This window comes from Leucoraja erinacea, chromosome 20 (genome assembly GCF_028641065.1).
Source record: "Leucoraja erinacea ecotype New England chromosome 20, Leri_hhj_1, whole genome shotgun sequence".
NCBI classification, from domain to species: Eukaryota; Metazoa; Chordata; class Chondrichthyes; order Rajiformes; family Rajidae; genus Leucoraja; species Leucoraja erinaceus.
This window is the reverse complement of record NC_073396.1, coordinates 16,681,635-16,703,988: the sequence shown is the minus strand read 5'-3', so window position 1 is coordinate 16,703,988 and position 22,354 is coordinate 16,681,635. Positions and strand designations below refer to the sequence as shown.

At 41.6% G+C, this 22,354-nt stretch overlaps 1 protein-coding gene across 3 annotated transcripts in view; it reads left to right on the top strand.

The window, feature by feature from the left end:
- The window catches only part of mad1l1 (mitotic arrest deficient 1 like 1), a 610,531-nt gene that overhangs the window by 190,958 nt on the left and 397,219 nt on the right, over positions 1-22,354 (top strand). For all 3 annotated transcript variants that reach the window (XM_055651367.1, XM_055651368.1, XM_055651366.1), the window contains one exon: positions 18,686-18,768. In XM_055651367.1, coding sequence (XP_055507342.1) covers positions 18,686-18,768 — 83 coding nt within the window. The remainder of the gene's footprint in view (positions 1-18,685; positions 18,769-22,354) is intronic.

The following is a 22,354-nucleotide window of genomic DNA, read 5'->3' as shown; positions in this document are numbered from 1 at the left end:
AAACCAGCGTTCGCAGTTCCTTCCTTAAAAATGGGGGCAATAATGAGCACTACTGGTAACCAAGGTAGTATAGGCTTAAATTTCCAATATCTGGGAGTAATATCAAGGCTTTTATATCAACATAAATTGTTTGTATTATGTAAATTATACCTTTGGTATAAGACATTCAGAACTTTGCTGTTTTGAGTAATTATATTAACAGATTATTTTAAAATATATTTTATGGTCCATAGATAACCTATTTGGCCTATTATGTGAAGCTTTATGTCGGTAAATCAAAGTAGTTTTATTAGTTGATTGCAATGCAAAAAGGGCAATTAGATATTTGTTTATAGTTTATTTATTTTTTTAGTTGTTGACAAATACAGACACTCTCATTTCATCTTTGGTCTTTGACCCTCAGCAATATTTTCATGGCCTTGAATCCCTTTTCTGGTTTTCCCTTCCTTGGGGTATTTCAGACGACATATGAACTTTAACTGAATTGCCTTGATGACAGATCACTAGATCTAGTTTGGATACGTAAGATATTGCAGATGCTGGGATTTTGAACACACTGCGTTTTTGGAGGAACTCGTAAAAACAAGGAACTGCAGATGCTGGTTTTCACAAAAGAACCACAAAGTATTGGAGTGACTCAGCACGCCAGGCAGCACCTCTGTAGAACATGGGTAGGGGTTGTTTTGGGTTGGGACCCTCCTTCAGAATCAGAAGAAGGTTGATGACCCGAAACATCACCTAACCATGTTCTCCAGAGATGGTGCCCGTGTCCCAGAAATACTCCAGCATTTTATGTTCTGTTAGAACATGCAGGAACTCAGAAGACAGGCAGTATCTGTGGATGGAAGTGAACCGACAACGTTTCCCGTTGAGTCTGAAAATGAGTCTATCCGAAAACGTTGTCTGTCCATTTCTCTCCAAAGATATTGCCTGGGTGAGTTTAAAGATACAGCATGGAAACAGGCCTTTCAGTCCACCGATTCCACGTCAAACATCGATCACCGATTCACACGAGTTCTGTGTTACCTCACCATTCTCCCAGGCTCTGGAACTCCCTCCCCCAACTGATCCGCAATTCCGTGTCCCTCACCATCTTCCAGTCCCGCCTCAAGACCCATCTCTTCACCTCTGCCTATCCTTAGCCCCACGTCCCCCTCCCTTTTCATCTGTGCATTAATTGCCTCGTATTGTGTTTTGAATTGAATTCTGTCTTTACTTTGTGTACTAGTCATGTCTCTACTATTTATTTCATTCCCCTTACATGTTTTTCCTCTACCTGCTAAATTTTTGTAAGGTGTCCTTGAGACTCTTGAAAGGCGCCCATAAATAAAATTTATTATTATTATTATTATTATTATTATTCTCATCCATTCTCGACAAACTAGGGGCAATTTTACAGATGCAAATTATCCTACAAACCTACACGTCTTTGTGATATGTGAGGAAACTGGATTACCCCGAGGAAACCCACAGGGAGAACGTGCATACTCCAGACAAAGAGCACCTGAGGCAGTTTCGAACCTGGGTCTCTGGTGTTATCAGGCAGAAGCTCTACCAGCTGTGCCACTGTGCCTTGATCCAGCGTGATCAAATTAAGATACACTCTGTCTTTTTTTTCATCTGGCGATTGTCGTATTCAGGTCATTTGTTGGTTTCTAATATATTATTGTGAAATCTGAAATTGCAGAAGAGGAAAAAGAAAGCAGAACTGATTATAAAAGACACAAAGTGCTGGTCACAGACCACCTCTTTTGGTCTCGTCACACTTTCTCTTTTTGAAACTTAAAAATTGTTTCATTTCTGGGCTTTCCTGGTTCTGATGAAATATCTTCAGTTGGAGCAATTAACGCTATTTCCATCTGTTCTGATCCTGCCTGACCCGCTGAGTGTCTCCAACAATTTCATGTTTTTATTTCAGATTTCCAACCTGCAGTTTTTGTTTTCGATTTGGAGTTGGATGCGAGGCTCTGCTTTTATTTGTGCTTTTTAGTAGTAACCTGTTATTTAAATGGACTGTGGATCTGTCTATTGTCGACTGTTCTATACAATACTGATATTTCTTTAGGATAAATAGGAAAATAAAACTTTTCTTTCTTTCTCACATCGCAAGTGATCAGAATTTCTTCTTTTATAATACATCCCATTACAATTTTGGTAAATCTTGTGCTTCTGGAACTTACTTTTGAAATATTTCATTTATTCTCCTTCTGAAACTCATTATGTTTAAAAGGGTGCTATTATACGACACAAGAATGGGAGAAAAATGAGCATTTTAGTTGAATTTGCATGAAATTTCTGTTCAACTTAAGTGTGAATGATGCATTCAACACTTATTCCACATTGTGTCCTAAATACTAACCTGATTCTTGGATTAGCTGGATATGAGATAATACGCAGAAATCAAATTAATGCAGAAACAGAACCGGAACAGGATATCAAAATACTGCAGCTGGTTGGACCATCTTATTGTTCGTATATAATCAAACGTTCTTTGGTCTACGAAGACCACTTTATTTGAAGGTTAAGGGAGATCTTGGTGAAGGTTGGAATAAAAGCAGAACCTGCTGGAATCACTGAGCAGATTGTATAACAGCTCTGTTGAAAGAGAAACAGTTTAAATATTTCAGTCCTGAACCCTTTGTCAAATCAAGGATGAAATGTTTTTCTTTCCACATGTACAGCTTGACATGCTGAGTATTTCCAGCATTTTCTTTTAGTATTTCAGATTCATAGTGTCTATAGTTAATTTTCACATTTTTATGAAAGTAGTATTCATTCTAGACTCCCTTGCATCCAAAACAACTAATTACATTTGGGATCATTTATCTGTGCAGTTGCCATTATTACTCTTTAACAGACCAAATGTAAAGCAGCAAAAATATCACTAAGTTTGGCAGAGCAGAACAGGGAAAAGTTTGCAGACGTTGAATGGACTTTTAATCCACCGTTTCTGAAACTTACTTTTGAAATATTACATTTTCTTCTCCTTCTGAACCTCATTATGTAAAAAAGGTGCTATTATATGTCACAAGAATGGGAGAAAAATTCGTATTTTAGTTAAACTTGCTTGAAATTTCTGTTGAACTTTAATTTTAAATCCTTTCATTTTGTAGTTATATCAGACATTCCATTTTTCTAAGTGGACTGTGGTTTTAGAGGACTAAAGCACTGACCACTGTGCTGGACGTAGTGCACATCAAGACTTTCAATTATCTTTTGATTATAGTGCAGTGTATGAGTGATTACTTCTGATGCCTACCACATTCTTCACAAGGTAGTAAATAACTATGTTGTTCATATGTGACAGTCCCTGTCACACAATGAATGAGATAATAATTATCAAGCTTTATCTTACATATATTACAATGAAAGAAATTAATCATTTTTTCTTTGAAGAGATGAAATGAAATTAGGTATTTAGGCTGGAGGCCGTTTTACCTTATATTTCTAGATAAATATCTCAACATTGAACAAATGTGGTCAAGCAAAAATGTAGTATATTGTGAAACTGAAAGTACAAATAGTTAAAATCATGATTTGTTCGGGAAGTTTAGTGTGTCCCTTCTGAAACGGATTGTTTCAATAATTCATCATGCAACATGTCTTTAAAGAAGAGAATTTCAATAGACCACTAACAATTTGGTGCTATGTGTTTCTTAATTTTTGTATCACCCACCTGAATTGAGCAATTACTTCAGAACTGAAGATGTTTGGACAATCAGAAGAAAGGTGTGAAATCAAACGTGTATGAGCTGTTCATTTCATGAAGGGGGTTCCCTTCAGAATTCATGGATTGTTCTGCCTGCACTTACATACTGTTGATGTACTTGCAGAATAAGGTTGAAATGCACGGGTGCCCAATTTGCAAAATGCACAATGAAAATGAGCATAAAGCCAAATTGAAATTTAATCTATTCTTGCATCTAGTACAGTACATGCAGAAAAAGAATAATTTTGACTGAAAAATCAAAAACCATGTCTTCTATTTTTATTAGACAATAGGTGCAGGAGTAGGCCATTCGGCCCTTCGAGCCAGCACCGCCATTCAATGTGATCATGGCTGATCATCCCCAATCAGTACCCCGTTCCTGCCTTTTCCCCATATCCTCTGACTCCGCTATCTTTAAGAGCCCTATCTAGCTCTCTCTTGAAAGTGTCCAGAGAACCGGCCTTCCACAGAGAATACTCATTATATCTTAAATTTTATATAATAGAAACAACCCATTTAGTTCAACTAGTCTGTGCCATTAATTATACCTCACCGGAGTTTTCGGATCCTTTTTTTCCAACTAAACCCTGTTGAAATACTGATGTTGAAAATCGAAATAAACTAGATCATCGAAATATGAAATAGAAAATACTGGAAACTCAACAGATTCAGAAGTATCTGTGGAAGGTAAAAAAGAAAAAGCATTTTGAATTTAACAAATTTTGTTAGAATGAGTGAAGATGAGTAAAGCTTATTGCTGGAGTTACTCAAGCACTTTGTGTTTTACTCAAAATTCCAGCATCTGCAGTTCCTTGTGTCTCCAAGAATGCAAACAAGTTCATTTTGAGTTTCAGAGAAGGTTGAAGAGATAGGACAAATAAATCATCTTTGCTTGGTTCAGGTTAGAGTTGCCATGTCGTTACATTGCAGAGGTCATCCAGGGAAAGTGAGTTACCTCTAGTTATAGATTTCAATATTCTGTCTAGAAAGTTGCAATGTGCTATACCTCAAGTTGATGTTGGACCTCATTGTAACAGTGCAAGAGACCACAGACAAATAGGTCAGTGGGAAGTGGGATGAAGAATTGAAGAGATTGACAAAACAGTGATCTAAGATGCTCCCATATACTGAATGCAAGTGCTTTGCAAATTAGGTATTTCAGATCCAGCACCTTTGTAGACGAGCAATATCAATTGGCTGTCAGAAACAATGGATGTGGTAATCGGGAAATTAAATACGCGTCAATTCTTTTTTCATCTGTTGACTTTCTTTAGATTTGAACAGAGTTCTACATAAACTCTTGAGAATCAACTTTTTGGGCAACCGTGACTGGTTTGCAGAATGACTAAATTGGGATGTAAAAGAATTGACAGAGCAAACCAAGATGTTGGACTGAATGCTCCTTGATCGAAGGCAATGTCTGTCAAATAGAGTTAAGTAATATTGGGAGTTAGTGTAATTTTTTATTTGATGCCAAGTTATACAAGCAAAATAAGGTATGAGATATTAAATACAACAGCTATTTAAATCCAATGTTGCATGAAAGAATTGCTCAGTAAAAACACCCTTTTGAATACAATTTTTGCAGTTTATATTTTCCTAATTGAGTAATGCTCAACTTTTTTCAATGTATTTTTTCATTCTTTGATAGTTCAAAAATCCATCTAATATTTTTGTATGCAGCTCCCCTTTTGGGCCTAGTCCAAATAGAACTGAACTCTATATTACTACCAAATGGATTTACATGTTAATCCCTTGTATCTCATTTACCAAGTGTTTCAGCCATCTTCTGTTAGCCACGAAGATAGCTGACCAATCAAAAGGATCCAGAGCTAATCAAATTCAAAGATCAAAACTGTTAGTGAGATGGAATGAAATCTGAATTTAGTCAATGTTATAAACAGCTTCCAAATCCGCTGGTACTAAGCATCTTGGAAATTTGTGACATATTGCAGAAATATTTCAGATGAAAGGCTAACCAGAAACTGGCCCGGAGGGCTTGATATAAATAGCAATGTGTTTAATTATTTTTCCGGTTCCTTAGCTTAAAAGTAGCGGTTCTCTTCATTTGTTTAAAAAAGATCCATAAGATTATTCATTTGGAGACCATTTATAAAAATAATTTATATTTTGTATTCCAAATTTACTGTGCAGAAGTAGAAATCGTCATAGGTAGTCATTTGAATTCTTGGCTAGACAGTACAGTGGCAGCCCACGGGGCATTCAGCTGGAACCTATTCGTTTTCTGTTGTCAGTGTAGAACTGGAGAGCATTTCACGAAAGTAGAATTGCAGTGCTGGTTATGAATGCTTTATTAACCTTCCCTGCAGCATCCTTGGACCCATTGTGTAATCCAAGAGTTTTTTGATTTTGGAAGAGGACGGGAATTAAATTGTTTTGAGGCGGAATACGTTGACATTTTCTTTTAAAATTATAAACCTTAACCAAAAAATATAGGTAGGAAAGCTAAAGCCAATGCAGTTAACTGGAAGTGGAGAGTTGTTCTAAGCCACTGAGGTCTCTGAGCAATACTTAATGATTCTAATAGGTGCTCAATTATTTTGAATTTCCTTTCACTTCATTTTTGGACAGAATTGCCTTGTCTGGTTTGAGAGTCCATTATTTTCTTGAACTCGTGAGGCAACGATCAGCCATGATCACAATGAATGGCGGTGCTGGCTCGAAGGGCCGAATGCCCTCCTCCTGCACCTATTTTCTATGTTTCGTTGTAACAGAGTGATATTTTGGTTTTCTGCTCAGGCAAGTTTGCACCGACAATAGTTCCATCTGTCATTCATGGTCAAATAGGGATGAAGGTTTTAGGATAGGAAAATGAGGGGACGGTGAATGGTGCAGAAAAGCCATAGAAATCCAGCATAGCTTGCACTGTTTTAAAAATTGACTCACGATTCTGGATATCATCGCCTGGGACGTGAGAATATCTTGCCTCCATCAATCAGGGGTCTGGGATTCAGAATTTTGGACCATTGAAATCTCTTCAGAGGTGTCCTGAACGAGAGGGATAGATTGCACCAGAGCTAGAGGGGAACCGATATTCTAACAGGCAGGTTTATTAGTGCACGGTGGGTTTAAACTATTGACAGGGGGATGGGTAGGACTGAGGAAGGTAAGAGGCTGGTGGTCGGTAGGGAGGCTGATGAAAGAAAGTTCAGTGGACAGAATAGGCAGGAGCATGGCAGGGAGTGAGGAATGTCTGTTGGATTGAATTGCATTTATTATAATGTGAGAGGCTTGATGGGGTAAGGTGGATGAATTCAGGATGTGGATAGGTACATGCGACTGGGATGTTGTACACATTACGGAAAACTGGCTAAGAGAAGGACAGGTCCCGCAGCTTAATATTCCAGGGTGCAGGGACCACATAAAAGTCTACAAAAGATGTGGAGGTAAAAGAAAAGAGGATGTTGATTTATTGACAATAGACAATAGGTGCAGGAGTAGGCCATTCGGCCCTACAAGCCGGCACCGCCATTCAATGTGATCATGGCTGATCATCCCCAATCAGTACCCCGTTCCTGCCTTCTCCCCATATCCTCTGACTCCGCTATTTTTAAGAGCCGTATCTAGCTCTCTCTTCAAAGCATCCAGAGAACCTGCCTCCACCGCCCTCTGAGGCACAGAATTCCACAGACTCACCACTCTCGGTGAGAAAAAATGTTTCCTCGTCTCCGTTCTAAATGGCTTATTGCTTATTCTTAAACTGTGGCCCCTGGTTCTGGACTCCCCCAACATCAGGAATATGTTTCCTGCCTCTAGCGTGTCAATTCAACTTTAATGTCATCGCACAAATACATCCTATCAGTACAACGAAATGCAGTTTTGCGTCAGTCCGTAGTAGTTGTACATAAAGAAAAAAATCCCGTCATCCCAGGAAAAAAAATAGAAAGAGAGAAGATACAGAATAATCAGGAAATACAGAATGATTAAACAAAGGGGGGCGGAGGGACCAGAGAAATCTATTGTCGGGAACACGATTTCAGCAGTGTGATGTGGTCTCACTAGAGCTTTCCTCACCTGCTGGTAAGTGACCTCATAGCTCCTGTATTCGCCTCCCTGATGGGATAAGGGCCAACAGTCCATGGTTGGGGTGTGAGGGGTCTTTGATGCTCTTACCCATGCTTACTTCTCATAGACTGATGTACAAGGACCCCCAGATCCATGGCACTTCCCCTTTTCCCGATGATGTGCTGCGCGGTTTTTCACCATAGTTGTAGTGCCTTCCTGTCCGCAGCAGTGCAGCTGCTGTAACCATACCGTATCCGCAGGTGGTCCAGGATGCTCTCTATGGTACAGCGGTAAAAGTTGTCCAAGATCTGGGGGGACAGGTGGGGTTTCTTGAGCCTCCTAACAGTTCAGGCACTGCCACCCAGCTTTGTGTCATCTGCTTGGAGGTGCTAATGTTACTTTAATCCCTTCATCCGAGAATCACTTGATGTATATAGCTGGAGCTGCGGTCCACCCAGTACCGAGCCTTGCGATGGATGGCGGTAGTCACTGCCTCCTCTGGTCTGCCTGGACCCGACAATCCCTCCTCGTCTTTGTTGGAGTCTGAGGATGAGGTTATTGTCAGCACACTACCAGGTGGTCAGGTGCATGGATCTCATCCCTGTAGGCTGACTCATCGTTGTCGCTTATCAGTCCTACTACCGTGGTATCGTCAGCAAACTTAATAATGGCGTTAGATCCGTACTTTGGGATGCAGGCCCTGGGGATTTAGTCAGAGGAGTCCCATGAGCATCCAACACCTTTCCTGCCTAATGTGAATTTCCTTCAGTTCCTAGTGGAGGAGGTGAGGTTCTGGACCCTAACAGGAAGATTGTTAGTGGGTCCTCCTTAGTGAAGAGGTGGAGATCCAAAGTCCACCTGTTTGGTGATCTCATCTGCCATTTCCTTGTTCCCCATAATAAATTCACCTTTTTCGGTCTTCAAGGGTCCAACAATGGTCTTAACTAATGTTTCCTCTTCACATACCTAAAGTGGGTACATCCTGCAGAGTGTATTCTTGGATATGGCGTACCTCTGTACAGACCTTTTTGGTCCCGGTATTGTCTTTTTGGTTATCTCCAGTGTGGGGGGGAGGCAGGCTTTGAGGTTAGCCCAGATCTCTTGCTTCCCGCTTATCAAAGCACTTTGCAACTTGTTCGCTTTGAGTTTTATACTGAAATCGTTGACGACCCTTGTCAGCCACTGTTTGGGCCCTTACTCACGATGGTTGATGTCTTCCTAGTGGGGACAACAAACTGGGCCTGTGAGAGATTGAAAATTCCATTTTACGGGGGATGATAAGCTAACATGCCGTAGTTTCCTCCAGGGATTTCATCCCTTGGCAGATATTTGCTATTTTCCAATCGAAATGCAATTTTCCTCAATGTGTGGAATCAACCATCCACTTCTTTTAAGTTTCTCGGCAGAAACCTATCAGGTCCTAGAAACTTGTCAGTCTGCAGATAAAACAATTTGCTCAGTAACATTTTCTGGTCATTGTAACTTTCTTGAGTTCTCTCCTCCAAATTCTCATTTAATTTTTAATTTTTCAATTACATCAGGAACTCTAATCCTGATTTGTATTACTTAACAGTTGGAGACCTGAGAGTTAACTGGGATTGTTGTGAATTTTCCAGAAGCAGGCTTTCTTGGCTATTATTTAGAAAAATATAACAGAAAATTCAGTGCAGGTAGTTTTACCTGATAGCACATCATGTAGTTGAAATTCACAGGAGCTTGAGTTTTTGACTGGAAATGTAGTGAAAACATCATTCTGTTCTTTCCCCTCGTCCAGATGTATTTTACAGAGCACATCTGGGGGTAGGATGCCTGATTTGTATTTTTCTTGACTGATTACAGAAAGCATTAAAGCAGAGATCAAACCTGTGCTTATCCAGTGTCTGTACATCCATCTCCAGCAGGTGTAAATTAGTAACAATAAGAAGCAGGAATCCTGCCTGGTGTTTCCCTGAGGAAAATGTTGTGAGAGTGTGAATGGGACCAATGCAAACAGTCACATCCTCATCGTGAATTTTACTTAGGCTAGACACTAACTCTGTGTTCTGTGGTTATGCCCAACAAAGTTATGGCACTTTTATCAATATCAGTGGAGTTCCGTTTAGTAGATGGTTTAGTTTAGTAGATGGTTTCATATTTATCTTCATTATAAGCATTTTTTTCAATGTCTTAATTTCTTAGCCTTTCTCTTCAAGATATAATTCTGTCTATGTGTTTTGATGAAGAAGTGAAAAATGCAAATTAACTCCTATCCCTGTGTAAGAATATTTAAATTGGTTCCCTTGGCTATTCTGAATTAGAGCTTGTCAGCTTGATGAAAGGCATCCTTTGCCTTTGAAGTAACTGTCTCCTATAGTATTTGATATTGAATCATTTATACCACTGGGAACTGGGTTGGCACTTTGTTTTACCATATGCCTACGCTTTGTTTTAGGAAGGAGCATCACTGGCTATCAATGTCAGCCTAGAATGCTTTCTATATTCAAGGAAAGCTGAAGACACTCAGCAGATCAGGCAGCATCTGTGAAAGAGAAACAGAACCTAGGCCTAAAACCTTTCATCAGAACTGGACAAGAGATTTAAAAAAAATGCTTTTCAGTAGCAGAGAGGAGTTCGAGGAATGGGTAGAACAAAGGAAAATGTTCTATAGCATGATTAAAGTAATGAAATGAATGCCACAGAACATTGTTGTTTTTACCTTTATCTTGATAAATGCTTTAAAAAAAATATGGGAGAAATTATGTAAAGTTGGTTTTCCACAAGTCAGGTAACCAAGGAAGCCCATGTCAGGCTGGAGAGATCACAATTGACAATAGAATTTTGTGCAGGGTTGAGCTTCTAATACCCTTTATGGTATAGTGTCAAGTTGTGCAATGCAATGTACCATTAAATTGGAGTGGGTGGAAACACGTTTAAGTGCAATGCTTGTTTGGTTTATTAATCATGCTTCTGTATCTCAGGTCGCCATTGTTGCAGGAATTGCAATACTGTGTCAATAAATAGTTCTATTTCTTAATATTGAAGACAAGTGCTTGTCTTGTAAGAATTACGCAAATCCTCCAGCAGTTTCCAACAACTGTCTTGTAACGTTTTCTGCAGTGATGTGAACTTTAATTTCACTGAATTTAAAAGGGAAGTGATGCGTGTGAATTACAAGTCCTGATACTATAGTTTATTGAAGTTTTTATTTGATTCTACTTTTGAATTGTAAGATGCAGCTTACTAGATCAGTGTTTCTCCATCAAAGTATAGTTTTGCTTTTTTCAAAACAGGTACTGCAAATAAATATGCAGAAACAAAATATGGTGCTGGATACTTGAAATATATATAGGAAATGCTAGAAATAGTTAGCAGATCAGTTGACCCTGGTATTTGCAGCAAGTTTTATATTTTCTGACATTACAAATAAATCACATATTTGTCATTTCCTCCAAACACAAGGCGTAGCTATGGGCACACGTATGGGCCCCAGCTACGCCTGCCTCTTTGTCGGGTACGTTGAAAATCCTAGTTCAATAAGTAAGCAGGCCCCATCCCCGACCTTTACCTGAGGAAAATGTTGACGAGTGTGAATGGGACCAATGCAAACAGTCCCATCCTCAACTGACTGAATTTTACTTAGGCTCACCACCAACTCTGTGTTCTGTGGTTATGCCCAACAATATGGCACTTTATCCATATCCGTGGAGTTCCGTTTAGTAGATGTTTAGTTTGACCTCACCATATCCATCTTCATTATAACAGACATGTCTAATTTCTTAGCCTTTACACTACAAGATATACTGACTGTCTATGTGCTTTGATGAAGAGTAAAAATGTCTTCCCACCCTATCCCTGTGTAAGAATATTTAACTCCCAATTCCTCCGGCTATTCTGAATTAGAGCTTGTCCGCTTGATGAAAGGCGTTCTTTGCCTTTGCATCGTAACTGTCTCCTATAGTATTGATATTGAATCTTATACCACTGGGAACGGGGCATTCCCCTTTGCCACCATAGATGAGGCTCGCACCAGGGTCTCTTGTTTTAGGAAGGCAATCACTGGCTATCAATGTCAGCCTATCCCCGCTTTCTATATTCAAGGGCAAAGCTCCCCCTACTCAGCACCTTTCAGGCAGCATCCGTGAAAGAGAAACATAACCTAGGCCTAAAACCTTTCATCAGAACTGGACAAGAGATTTAAAAAAAATGCTTTTCAGTAGCAGAGAGGAGTTCGAGGAATGGGTAGAGCAAAGGAAAATGTTCTATAGCATGATTAAAGTAATGAAATAAATATTTATGTCATTAATGAATACCACAGAACATTGTTGTCTTTACCTTTATCTTGATAAATGCTTTAAAAAAAAGTATGGGAAAAATTGTGTAAAGTTGGTTTTCCACAAGTCGGGTAACCAAGGAAGCCCATGTCAGGCTGGAGAGATCACAATTGCCCTGTTGACAATAGAATTTTGTGCAGGGTTGAGCTTCTAATACCCTTTATGGTATAGTGTCAAGTTGTGCAATGCAATGTACCATTAAATTGGAGTGGGTGGAAACACGTTTCTTCAGGTGATTACCTGTTTAAGTACAAAACTTGTTTGGTTTATTAATCATGCTTCTGTATTCCCAATCGCGACCTGTCTGTCCTGGGTCTCCTCCATGTCCATAAATGAGCAATTTCAGAAATTGAGGACAGTGCCTGTCTTGTAAGAATTACGCAAATCTTGCAGCAGTTTGGCAAACAACTGTCTTGTAATTCTCCCAGTGATGTGAACTTTAATGTCTCCTGAATTTAATTTAAAAGGAAAGTGTGCGTGTGAATTACCCCCCTGATACTATAGTTTATTGAAGTTTTTTTTTTGATTCCTTTTTGAATTGTAAGATGCAGCTTACTAGATCAGTGTTTCTCCCGAAACGTCGCCTTTTGCTTTTTTCAAAATAGACTGCAAATAAATATGCAGCAAAGTATTCTGCTGGATACTTGAAATATATATACATGCTAGAAATAGGTTGCATTTTAGTCTCTGGTATTTGCAGAGTTTTATATTAATGGCCTATTCACCTGAAACATTGCAACATTCTACTTCCTGCAGCAAGGAGAAGTATAACATTTAGGCACAGCATATTATTCTGCTGCTGAGACAGATCTAAGTCTTAAAGGGCCTATCGCACTTGGCAATTTTTTCGGCAACTGCCTGCGTCATATCAGGGTCGCCAAAAGATTTTGAACATTTCAAAATCCAGTGGCGAGAAAAAAAATGTTGCGACACTTGAAGAAACACCGTGCGTCAATATGTCATCACGCCGGAACATTTTTGGTGATCTGACACGTCAGTGAATGATGCCGGCACTCGCCGAAAAATTAGCCGTGGGACAGGCCCTTAACTTCCCACCCTGCCCCCTGTAAAAACTCCATCCCCTACTCCCATTTTTTTGCTTTATGAAAAGGAGCTAAATGTAAGCCCTTCAAATTTGCTAAAACATTTTCTGTTTTTCTGTCTTACTCAACGCTCCTCGGCTCAGCTTTTCCTTCCCTTCTTAGTTTTTGCTTTTCCTCAATCCGGTCCCGTTTCTCCATCTCCTCCCTTCAACCTTCCTTATCCCATTCCCCATTCCCTCACCATTTCCCACTGTGATTGGTGCCCAATTCAACCATAATCCCCGCCATCCCACTGCCATCTAGTTACTGACCCCCCACTTTCAACCTCCTACCCTCTCCCCATTATGCCCTTATCCTTCCGCAAAAAACTGCTCCCTCCTCACCCTCCCTTGTCAATTCTTCTCCTCTCTCTCCTGTACCCCCCCCTCCCCGGGCACTTTCCCTTGCAACCACATTTGTCCAATATAACATTCTCTTAGCTTCAACATATAGTACCACCTTCAACACACAGAAATGCCATCTTCTTCGCTGCCTTGTGCTGGGGCTGCGGACGCCAATAGGGTCCACAAACTCATCAGGAAGGCTGGCTCCGTTGGAGTACCTGAGAAGTACCTTCAGCAGCAGACTGGTTCCACCAAGAAGCAGGACGAATGCCACAGGAGATCCTTCAATCCTGTGACGATCTAACTTTACAACTCCTTCCCCTTCTGTCATGGGGTAGACTGAGACTGACTCCCATCCCCCTCCCTCCTTCCCCAATCTTTACACATCCCCCAAGCCTTTCCACTCGTCACTTTAATTTCATGTTTCATGTGTTTCGTTTATTTTGTGTTTTTATGACTGTTGGCAGATCAATTTCCGTCCTGGGATAAATAAAGCTCCATCTTACCTTATCTTATCTTTTATTGCTGGAGGAACTCAACGGGTCAGGGAGCATCTGAGGAGGGAAATGGACAGGCAACATGTTGGGTTGGGATCTTACTTCAGACTGATGGAGTAGTTAGAACATAGAACAATATAGGCTAGAGTAACTAAGCTGGAAAGGCAGCTTCCCTGGAGAGAAGAAATTGGTGACGTTTTAGGTAGAGACCCTTCTTCAGTCTGAAGAAGGTTCTCGACCTGAAACGTCACCCATTCCTTCTCCCCAGAGATGCTTCCTGTCCAGCTGAGTTACTCCAGCATTTTGTGTCTACCTTCGATTTAAACCAGCATCTGCAGATCTTTTTTACACATAGAACAATACAGCACAGGTCACTTCTGGCCCACGATGTCCATGCCAAACTTAATGCCATGATAAATTAATCTCCTCTACCTACCTTTTCCCATCAAAGAGCCTTTTAAATGCCCCTATCATATGTGCCCACCATAATGTTTGGGACAAAGTCCCATCATTTATTTATTTGCCTCTGTACTCCAATTTGAGATTTGTAATAGAAAAAAAAATCACATGTGGCTAAAGTGCCCATTGTCAGATTTTGCTAAAGGTAATTGTTATACATTTTGGTTTCACCATGTAGAAATTACAGCAGTGTTTATACATAGTTCCCCCCCATTTTAGGGCACCATAATGTTTGGGACACAGCAGTGTCATGTAAATGAAAGTAGTCATATTTAGTATTTTGCTGCATATGCTTCGCATGCAAAGACTGCTTGAAGTCTGCAAATCATGGACATCACCAGTTGCTGCGTGTCTTCTCTGGTGATGCTCTGCCAGGTCTGTATTACAGCCATCTTTAGCTTATGCTTGTTTTGGGGGCTAGTCCCCTTCAGTTTTCTCTTCAGCTTATAAAAGGCATGCTCAATTGGGTTCAGATCCGGTGATTGACTTGGCCACTCAAGAATTTACCATTTTTTAGCTTTGGAAAAGCTCTTTTGTTGCTTTAACAGTAAGTTTGGGATAATTTTCTTGCTGTAATATTGCTTGCTGTCAAATGTAATATCTGTGAAGCTGGAATTACGGTAAGATTGAAGCCCACAATGACATGAAAGTACATAAGGAATTTTTGGACTTTCAAATGGAAATATTGTTGATAATAAGACAATTCTAGTCACATCTTCCCATCTCCACCTGCTTTCCGCCTTTTGCAGCGAACGTTCCCACTGCAACTCCCTGGTTAATTCATCCCTTCTCACCTAAACCACCGCAGGAGATGAAACACCTGTCCCTATACCTTCTCCCGTGACTCTGTCCAGGAACCCCGACAGTCCGTTCAGGTTAGGCAGACGTTCACTTTCACCTCCTCCAACCTTATCTACTGAACATCTTCGCTCAGTCCGCCTGGACCTAGCTGCTCTCCCGGTTGCTAAACGCTTTAATTCTCCTTCCCATTCCCACACTGACCTTTTTGTCCGAGGCCTCTTCCATCGTCAGAGTGAGGCTAAACACAAATTGGAGGAACAGCATCTGATATTTCACTCGGCAGCTTACCACCCAGTGGTACGAATATTGATTTCTCTAACTTCAAGTAACCCGGCCATTCCCTTTCTCTTTATCCCTCCCCTACCTATGTTGCACCAGCTTCTTGTTTTCATCCAACAAACAGCTAACAATGGCCTGTTTCCTTTATCACGGTCACTTTTTTGCATATCTTTCATTCATTATTCTATATCTCTCTACATCATCGTCTATATCTCTTGTTTTGCTTTCCTGGAGCTTTCAGTCCGAAGAAGGGTCTCGACATGAAACGTCACCCATACCTTCTGTCCAGAGCTGCTGACTGTCCTGCTGAGTTGCTCCAGCTTTTCGTGTCTATCTTTGATAATAAGACATCTGATCTGAAATATTTGTCAGCGTAACATGTTTACAAAGCTTGACTTGGCCTGAATATTCAGTTGCCTAGAATTCATCCTTTATTGCTATGAGAATGCAGAGTGACTTGGACAGGTTGGGGGGAGTGGGCAGATGCATGGCAGATGAAGTTGAATGCGGATAAATGTGAGGTTATCCACTTTGGTAGCAAAAACAGGAAGGCCGATTACTATCTAAATGGCGTCAAGTTGGGAAAAGGGGAAGTACAACGGGATCTGGGGGTCCTTGTACATCAGTCTATGAAAGTAAGCATGCAGGTACAGCAGGCAGTGAAGAATGCAAATGGCATGTTGGCCTTTATAACAAGAGGAATCAAATATAGGACCAACTAGGTCCTTCTGCAGTTGTTTGGAGCCCTGGTGAGACTACACCTGCAGTATTGTGTGCAGTTTTGGTCCCCTAATTTGAGGAAATACTTTCTTGCTATTCAGGGAGTGCAGCGTAGGTTTACAAGGTTAATTCCCGGGATGGCGGGACTGTCATATGCTGAGAGAATGAACCAGCTGGGCTTGTACACTCTGGAGTTTAGAAGGATGAGAGGAGATCTCATTGAAACATATAAGATTGTTAAGGGTTTGGACACGCTAGAGGCAGGAAACATGTTCCCGATGTTGGGGGAGTCCAGAACCAGGGGCCACAGTTGAAGAATAAGGAGTAAGCCATTTAGAACGGAGACGAGGAAACACTTTTTCGACCAGAGAGTGGTGAGTCTGTGGAATTCTCTGCCTCAGAGGGCGGTTCTCTGGATGCTTTCAAGGGAGAGCTAGATAGAGCTCTTCAAAATAGCGGAGTCGGGGGATATGGGGAGAAGGCAGGAACAGGGTACTGATTGGGGATGATCAGCCATGATCACATTGAATTGTGTTGCTGGCTGGAAGGGCCGAATGGCCAACTCCTGCACCTATTGTCTATTGTACCATATGTGCTATAGAAGGAATGCAATGTACCTTCTTCTACCATTCAGTTCAATAGTCAATCAATAGTCTATTTAATTGTCATTTGGACCCCTGGAGGTCCAAATGAAATGCCGTTTCTGCAGCCATACATTACACACAAATAGACCCCAGACACAACATAATCACATTTTACATAAACATCCAACACATAGCTGTGATGGAAGGCCAAATAAACTTATCTCTCCACTGCACTCTCTCCCCCCCGATGTCAGAGTCAAAGTCAAAGCCCCCGGCTGGTGATGGCGATTGTCCCGCGGCCATTAAAGCCACGCCGGGTGGTGCGAGGTCGCACACCGGGTCTTGATGTTGGAGCCCCCGGTGTGCGCTCGCAGTGTCCCGCGGCCATTCCAGCCGCGCGGGGCAGTGGTGTTAGGCCCCGCTCCAGGAGCTCTTCGACCCCGCAACTCGGGCGGGGGAAGTCGCCGTTGCAGGAGCCCCGAAAAGCGGTCTCCCTCCAGGGATCTGCGGGCTCCCGGTGCCGCCGTCCACAGACCCGCAGTAGCAGCCTCCTCATCAGCAGCAGCAGCGGCATCGGCAGCAGCGGCAGCAGCAGCGGCAGCGCTCCTTCACCGCTCCACCCGCTCCGGTCTCGGCCAGCTCCGCGACGGTGAGGTGAGTCGGCACCTGAGTCCCCGGCTTCTTCCTATTGGAGGCCGCTCCTCGTTGCAGCCGCAACGACAACTGAGACCCGACGAAAACAGGTCGGGTCTCCAGTGCAGGGAGAGATTTAAAAGTCCCCCCCCCCCCTCCCCACCCCACCCCCACCCCCACACACACACACCCCAACATAAAATTTACAGACAAAAAATAATAAAAACGCGGACAGGCTGCAGAGGCCGCTGCTGACCAGAGTCGCGCCGCCTACCGGATCAATGAAGACTCTCTGGGCATGTATTTTAGATTTGTTTAATTGAAAAGCTGAGTTAAAGTGGTGAGCTGTAGGGTTTCTACCCAAATGTTGTTTTAATTCAATCAATGAGTAAACATAGCTATTTGATTTTAGTTTTTAAACCATTTTCAACTGGTTACATTTCTGTGCAGGAGGTGGCACCATCTGCACTCAGTTCATTGAATCTGTTTTAAGTATCTGTTCACCAACAAAAAGAGTCTTGGTTCAAATAGATTTAATTCCCATGTATAAAAATTCTCCCAAAATTATGGAAATTATTTTGTCATCATGATTGTACCATAGTTTTAATACCCTGCAAATTGAACTTGCATCATTATCAGAGTAGCAAATGTGTATGCAAGTCAATTTGGCAGACTAAATTTCATGTAAATTATGGAAAAAATGATAAAAATGCAACTTTCCTTGAAGTGATTTGTTGGAAGGAGTGACAGACTAAATTAATTGCTGATAATTTGTAACAAATGGCATTCAGCATTAAATACAAATAAATGTTCATATTTTGCTCTGAATCCCCTTTTGCAATAAAAAATAAAAGGGTGCAGGCTGAAATAAATTGAAATATGTTAACAGTTATGAAGATTAGTTATTGATAGCTTCAAATTGTCTTCTAGACCTTACATTAGCCTTTCATCATCTCATTGCCCAGTATTTTCACCATCCATAAAGTTGTACTTTTCAGTATGTAACACCGTTTCACAACAAAATGTATTTTTCAATTGGAGTGTTTTGATAGGTATATGTTTTTGGCGACCTCAAGCTGATGACAACATCACATGTCAGGGTATGCTGTTCCCATTAGATATTGGAAGTGGTTTCCCGACTTGATGATATGCAGTGAAGGAATGGTCTTTTTGTTGATGTCTAAGCTTTAACATTCCATCTGGAAAACTAAATTGACATATACTTTTGTTTACTTTCACAGCTTGAAGCAGAATTGAGTGTTCTTCAAAGCCAGCTTGCTCTAATTGACAAGAGCATCACCAATGATGAAGGGAATCTACTGAGGTAGGCTAACAGGACAGCATCCTGAATAAAAAAAGAACGATGAACTTTCCAATTACAGTGTAGTTCGTTGCAATAAAGATGGTCAGTGTGATAGCCAGCTGTGAATTTTAACAAAGATATGACAATACTTATGGGTTTTATGTAACTGCATGAAAACTTGTCATTTTCCTATCTCATTTTCTACCTCACCCAGTTCTTCTGATGCCCCGTACTAACTTCTAACTGACAGATTGATTGTCCAATATCTCGAACCAGATGAGGCAAAATTTCCTCCCAAGTAAATACTGGGTAGACCCAAGCCATTGTCGCTAATCCTATTGCAAAATCTACTGATTAGCCACTGGCTTAATTCACCTCCGTGAATTGCCGAGGTTTTGTGTTGAAACCAGTCCTGATGCCAAAAGGGACGATAGCCAATATAAAGAGCACCGGGGCAAAGGGTGATGTATCGGCTGAAGAGGGATGATGGGCAAATGGAGCCAGTTATGGGAGGGGTAGGGTAGAGTTTGGAGACAGAGGCAGGTTGATGATAGGTGGAGAGCGATGGAGCCACGCTGGGGAAGGTGAAAATAGAGACAGCTAGGAAGGTGATAGGCAGGAGCACAAGGCTACCAGTGGTGGAATCTGATCGGTAGGTAGGGTGTAATAGGAGCCATTCAAACAGAGGTCAGGGGCAGATAGAATCAAAACTGTGTGGCTGGGTGAGGGATGGATGGGGAGGGTGAGATGTGTGAGGAGTAGTCAGTAGATGGAACCAGGAGAGAGGGACAGGAATGGGGGCTGGAGGATGGGAGTGGGAAATGGAGCAAAATAGGAGGACTGGAGGTGGATCTGCGGGATAGGAGAAGGTGGGGGAAGGCAACATATGAGATGAAGATTTGCTGAAATTAGAAAATTCAGCGTTCAAACAATGGGGTTATAGAATGTAAAGTGTTGTTCCTCAAGCTTGAGTTGGGCCTCCCACAAGCATTGAAGAAAGCTGAGATGGACAGGTCAATATGGGAGTGGGAAGGGGTTGAAATGACATGTAACTGAGAGCTCAGATGGTCATTTAGATAGAGTGCAGGTGCTCTGCAAATCAGTCTTCTGACCTGAGCTTGGTCTCAGCAATGTAGAGGAGATCACATCGTGAGGACCAAATGCAGTAAGAAGGTTGGAGGAGGAACGCGTGACCAGGAAGGGCTCTGGTTGGGGATGATGAATCATCTGTAGGAGCAACATCATGCTCATGTGATAGGAGCAGAATTAGGCCTTTCGGCCTATCTAGTCTACGCCATTCAATCATGGCTGATCTACCTCTCCCTCCTGACCACATTCTCCTGCCTTCTCCCCATAACCGCTGACACCCGGAGAGTGTGTGTTGTGTTTGCAAGTGGTGTGCCTCCTGCAGTCACAAGGGAAACTGCCAGGGATCAGGGAGAGGTGAGTGTTGAGTGGACCAGGAAGTCAAAGAGAGAGTGGTCTTTGTGGAAGATGGAAAGAGTTGGGGAGGAGAAGATGTGACCCATGATGGGATATTGTTGCAACTGGTACAGACCTGGCTCATTTACTGATAAAACCCTCTTTAGTACATTTATTACAAAAGAGGCTTTCTCTCTCTCTCTCTCCATCTCCATCTCCCTCTCCCTCTCCCCCTCCCCTTCTCCCTCCGCTCCGCTATTCAATGTGATCATGGCTGATCATCCACAATCAGTACCCCGTTCCTGCCTTCTCCCCGTATCCCTTGATTCTGCTAGCCCTAAGAGCTCTATCTAACTCTTTTTTGAATGCATCCAGTGAATCGGCCTCCACTGCTTTCTGAGAGAATTCCACAAATTTACAACTCTCTGTGTGAAAATGTTTTTCCTCATTTCAGTTTTAAATGGCTTACCCCTTATTCTTAAACTGTGGCCCCTGGTTCTGGACTCCTCCAACATCGGGACCATGTTTCATCATTTGTAGGCCTTGCATATGTTTGTACATCGCAAGCTTCCACTTTGTCTCAAAGAAAGACAATTCTTACCATGCCAATTTCCCTTTCCCATTAAAATTGTCCAGTCCTGGCAACATTGTTTTGCATTTTCTCTTAACTACAGTTTTCTAGCTGTGGCTTAACTAATATCTTAGAATGAAATGCCAATACGATGTACAGACTGAACCATTTTTTCAGGGAATGGTAAGAGAGTAGAAATTGTCACCACAGGTGTAGTTAAGGTGAATAAATGATAGATTATATATGAAAGTCAGATGACAATAATGGTAGATGTGAACAAAAATGTTGTAATGATGGGGTTACTCGGAGCAAGAAAAGACCAGGATAAATCAGTGCCGGCAACAGATGAATGAATGTTCCCTGATAGGCCAATTGTTGTAGGAGCCCACATCGGGTACACCCATTGCAGTAGATGAGGTTAGAGGAGGTGCATGTGAACCTCTGTCTCACCTGGAAGGACTGTCGGGGTCCCTGGATAGAGTCGAGGAAGGAGGTGTAAGGACAGGTATTCATTCGTCTACTGCAGTTGAAAGGAAAAGTACTTGGGAAGGGGGTGGTTTGCATGGGAAGTGATGCGTGATTTGCAGAGGGTGCGCTCTCTGCTGAAGGCAGGAAAGGGTGGAGATGGGAAGATGTGATTAGTGGTGGGATCACACTGGTGATGGAAATGTCGGAGAATAATATGTTGTATGCAAAGGCTGATGAGGTGAAAGATGAGATGCCCTTGTTGCGTCGGTGGGGGGGGGGCAGCGAGAGTGGAACTGCGAGACGCAGAGCAGACACGTGTGAGGGACCCATCTAACACTGAAGAGGGAAAAACCGCATTCACTAAAGAACGAGGGCATCTCAGATGTCCTTGCGTGGAAAACCTCATCTCGTAAGCAGATGCGGCAGAGACGCACTAAAGAATTAGGTAATTGCAAATACATTTAAATGTATTCGGTATTTTATGAGGGAAGATAATGAATGCATTGCAGTTTTGCAATGGAGTAACATGACATAAGCTCCAGAATAAACTGAGACCATAAAACATTTATATGACAAAAAAAGGTAGTAGAAGCTGTCAGGACGTAATCACAATTTCTTGATATTGACCTCACTCTACCAGTTCTTGTAATGTCTAATTTTAAAAGTCACCGAATGTTGGCATTTTTTGTTTCAAACTTTCTAACTAATGCATAACTGATCATGCCTCTCCAGTAACTGGTGCTCCTGTCCTTTCCTATAATATTTTCCCTGTCATAAGTCTTATTAAGTTGAGCTATGATGGTGTAACTGAGCATTTTCCACCTGTTTTCCAGTTAGACCTGGATGACCTTTATTGGTACCTTCTTTCAGATCGTATCTAGCTCAAATTTGATAAATGCCTCACTTTTGCAAAGTAAAAATTGGAGATCTTCTTGTATATAACCGTTTCTGTTACAGGTCAGTGTTTCTCTGACCTTTCTCATGTACTCGGCTATAATTTTGTTTTCATCACTGGGACTCTTCTGAGTGTTCCGCTTCAGTAATTCTGCCTTAATGGTTTGAACAGATTTTGATCTGGACAAGTGTCTTATATTCCTGATCGTATAAATAAAACTAAAAATATGTATGATCCAAAAGCAATTTCAA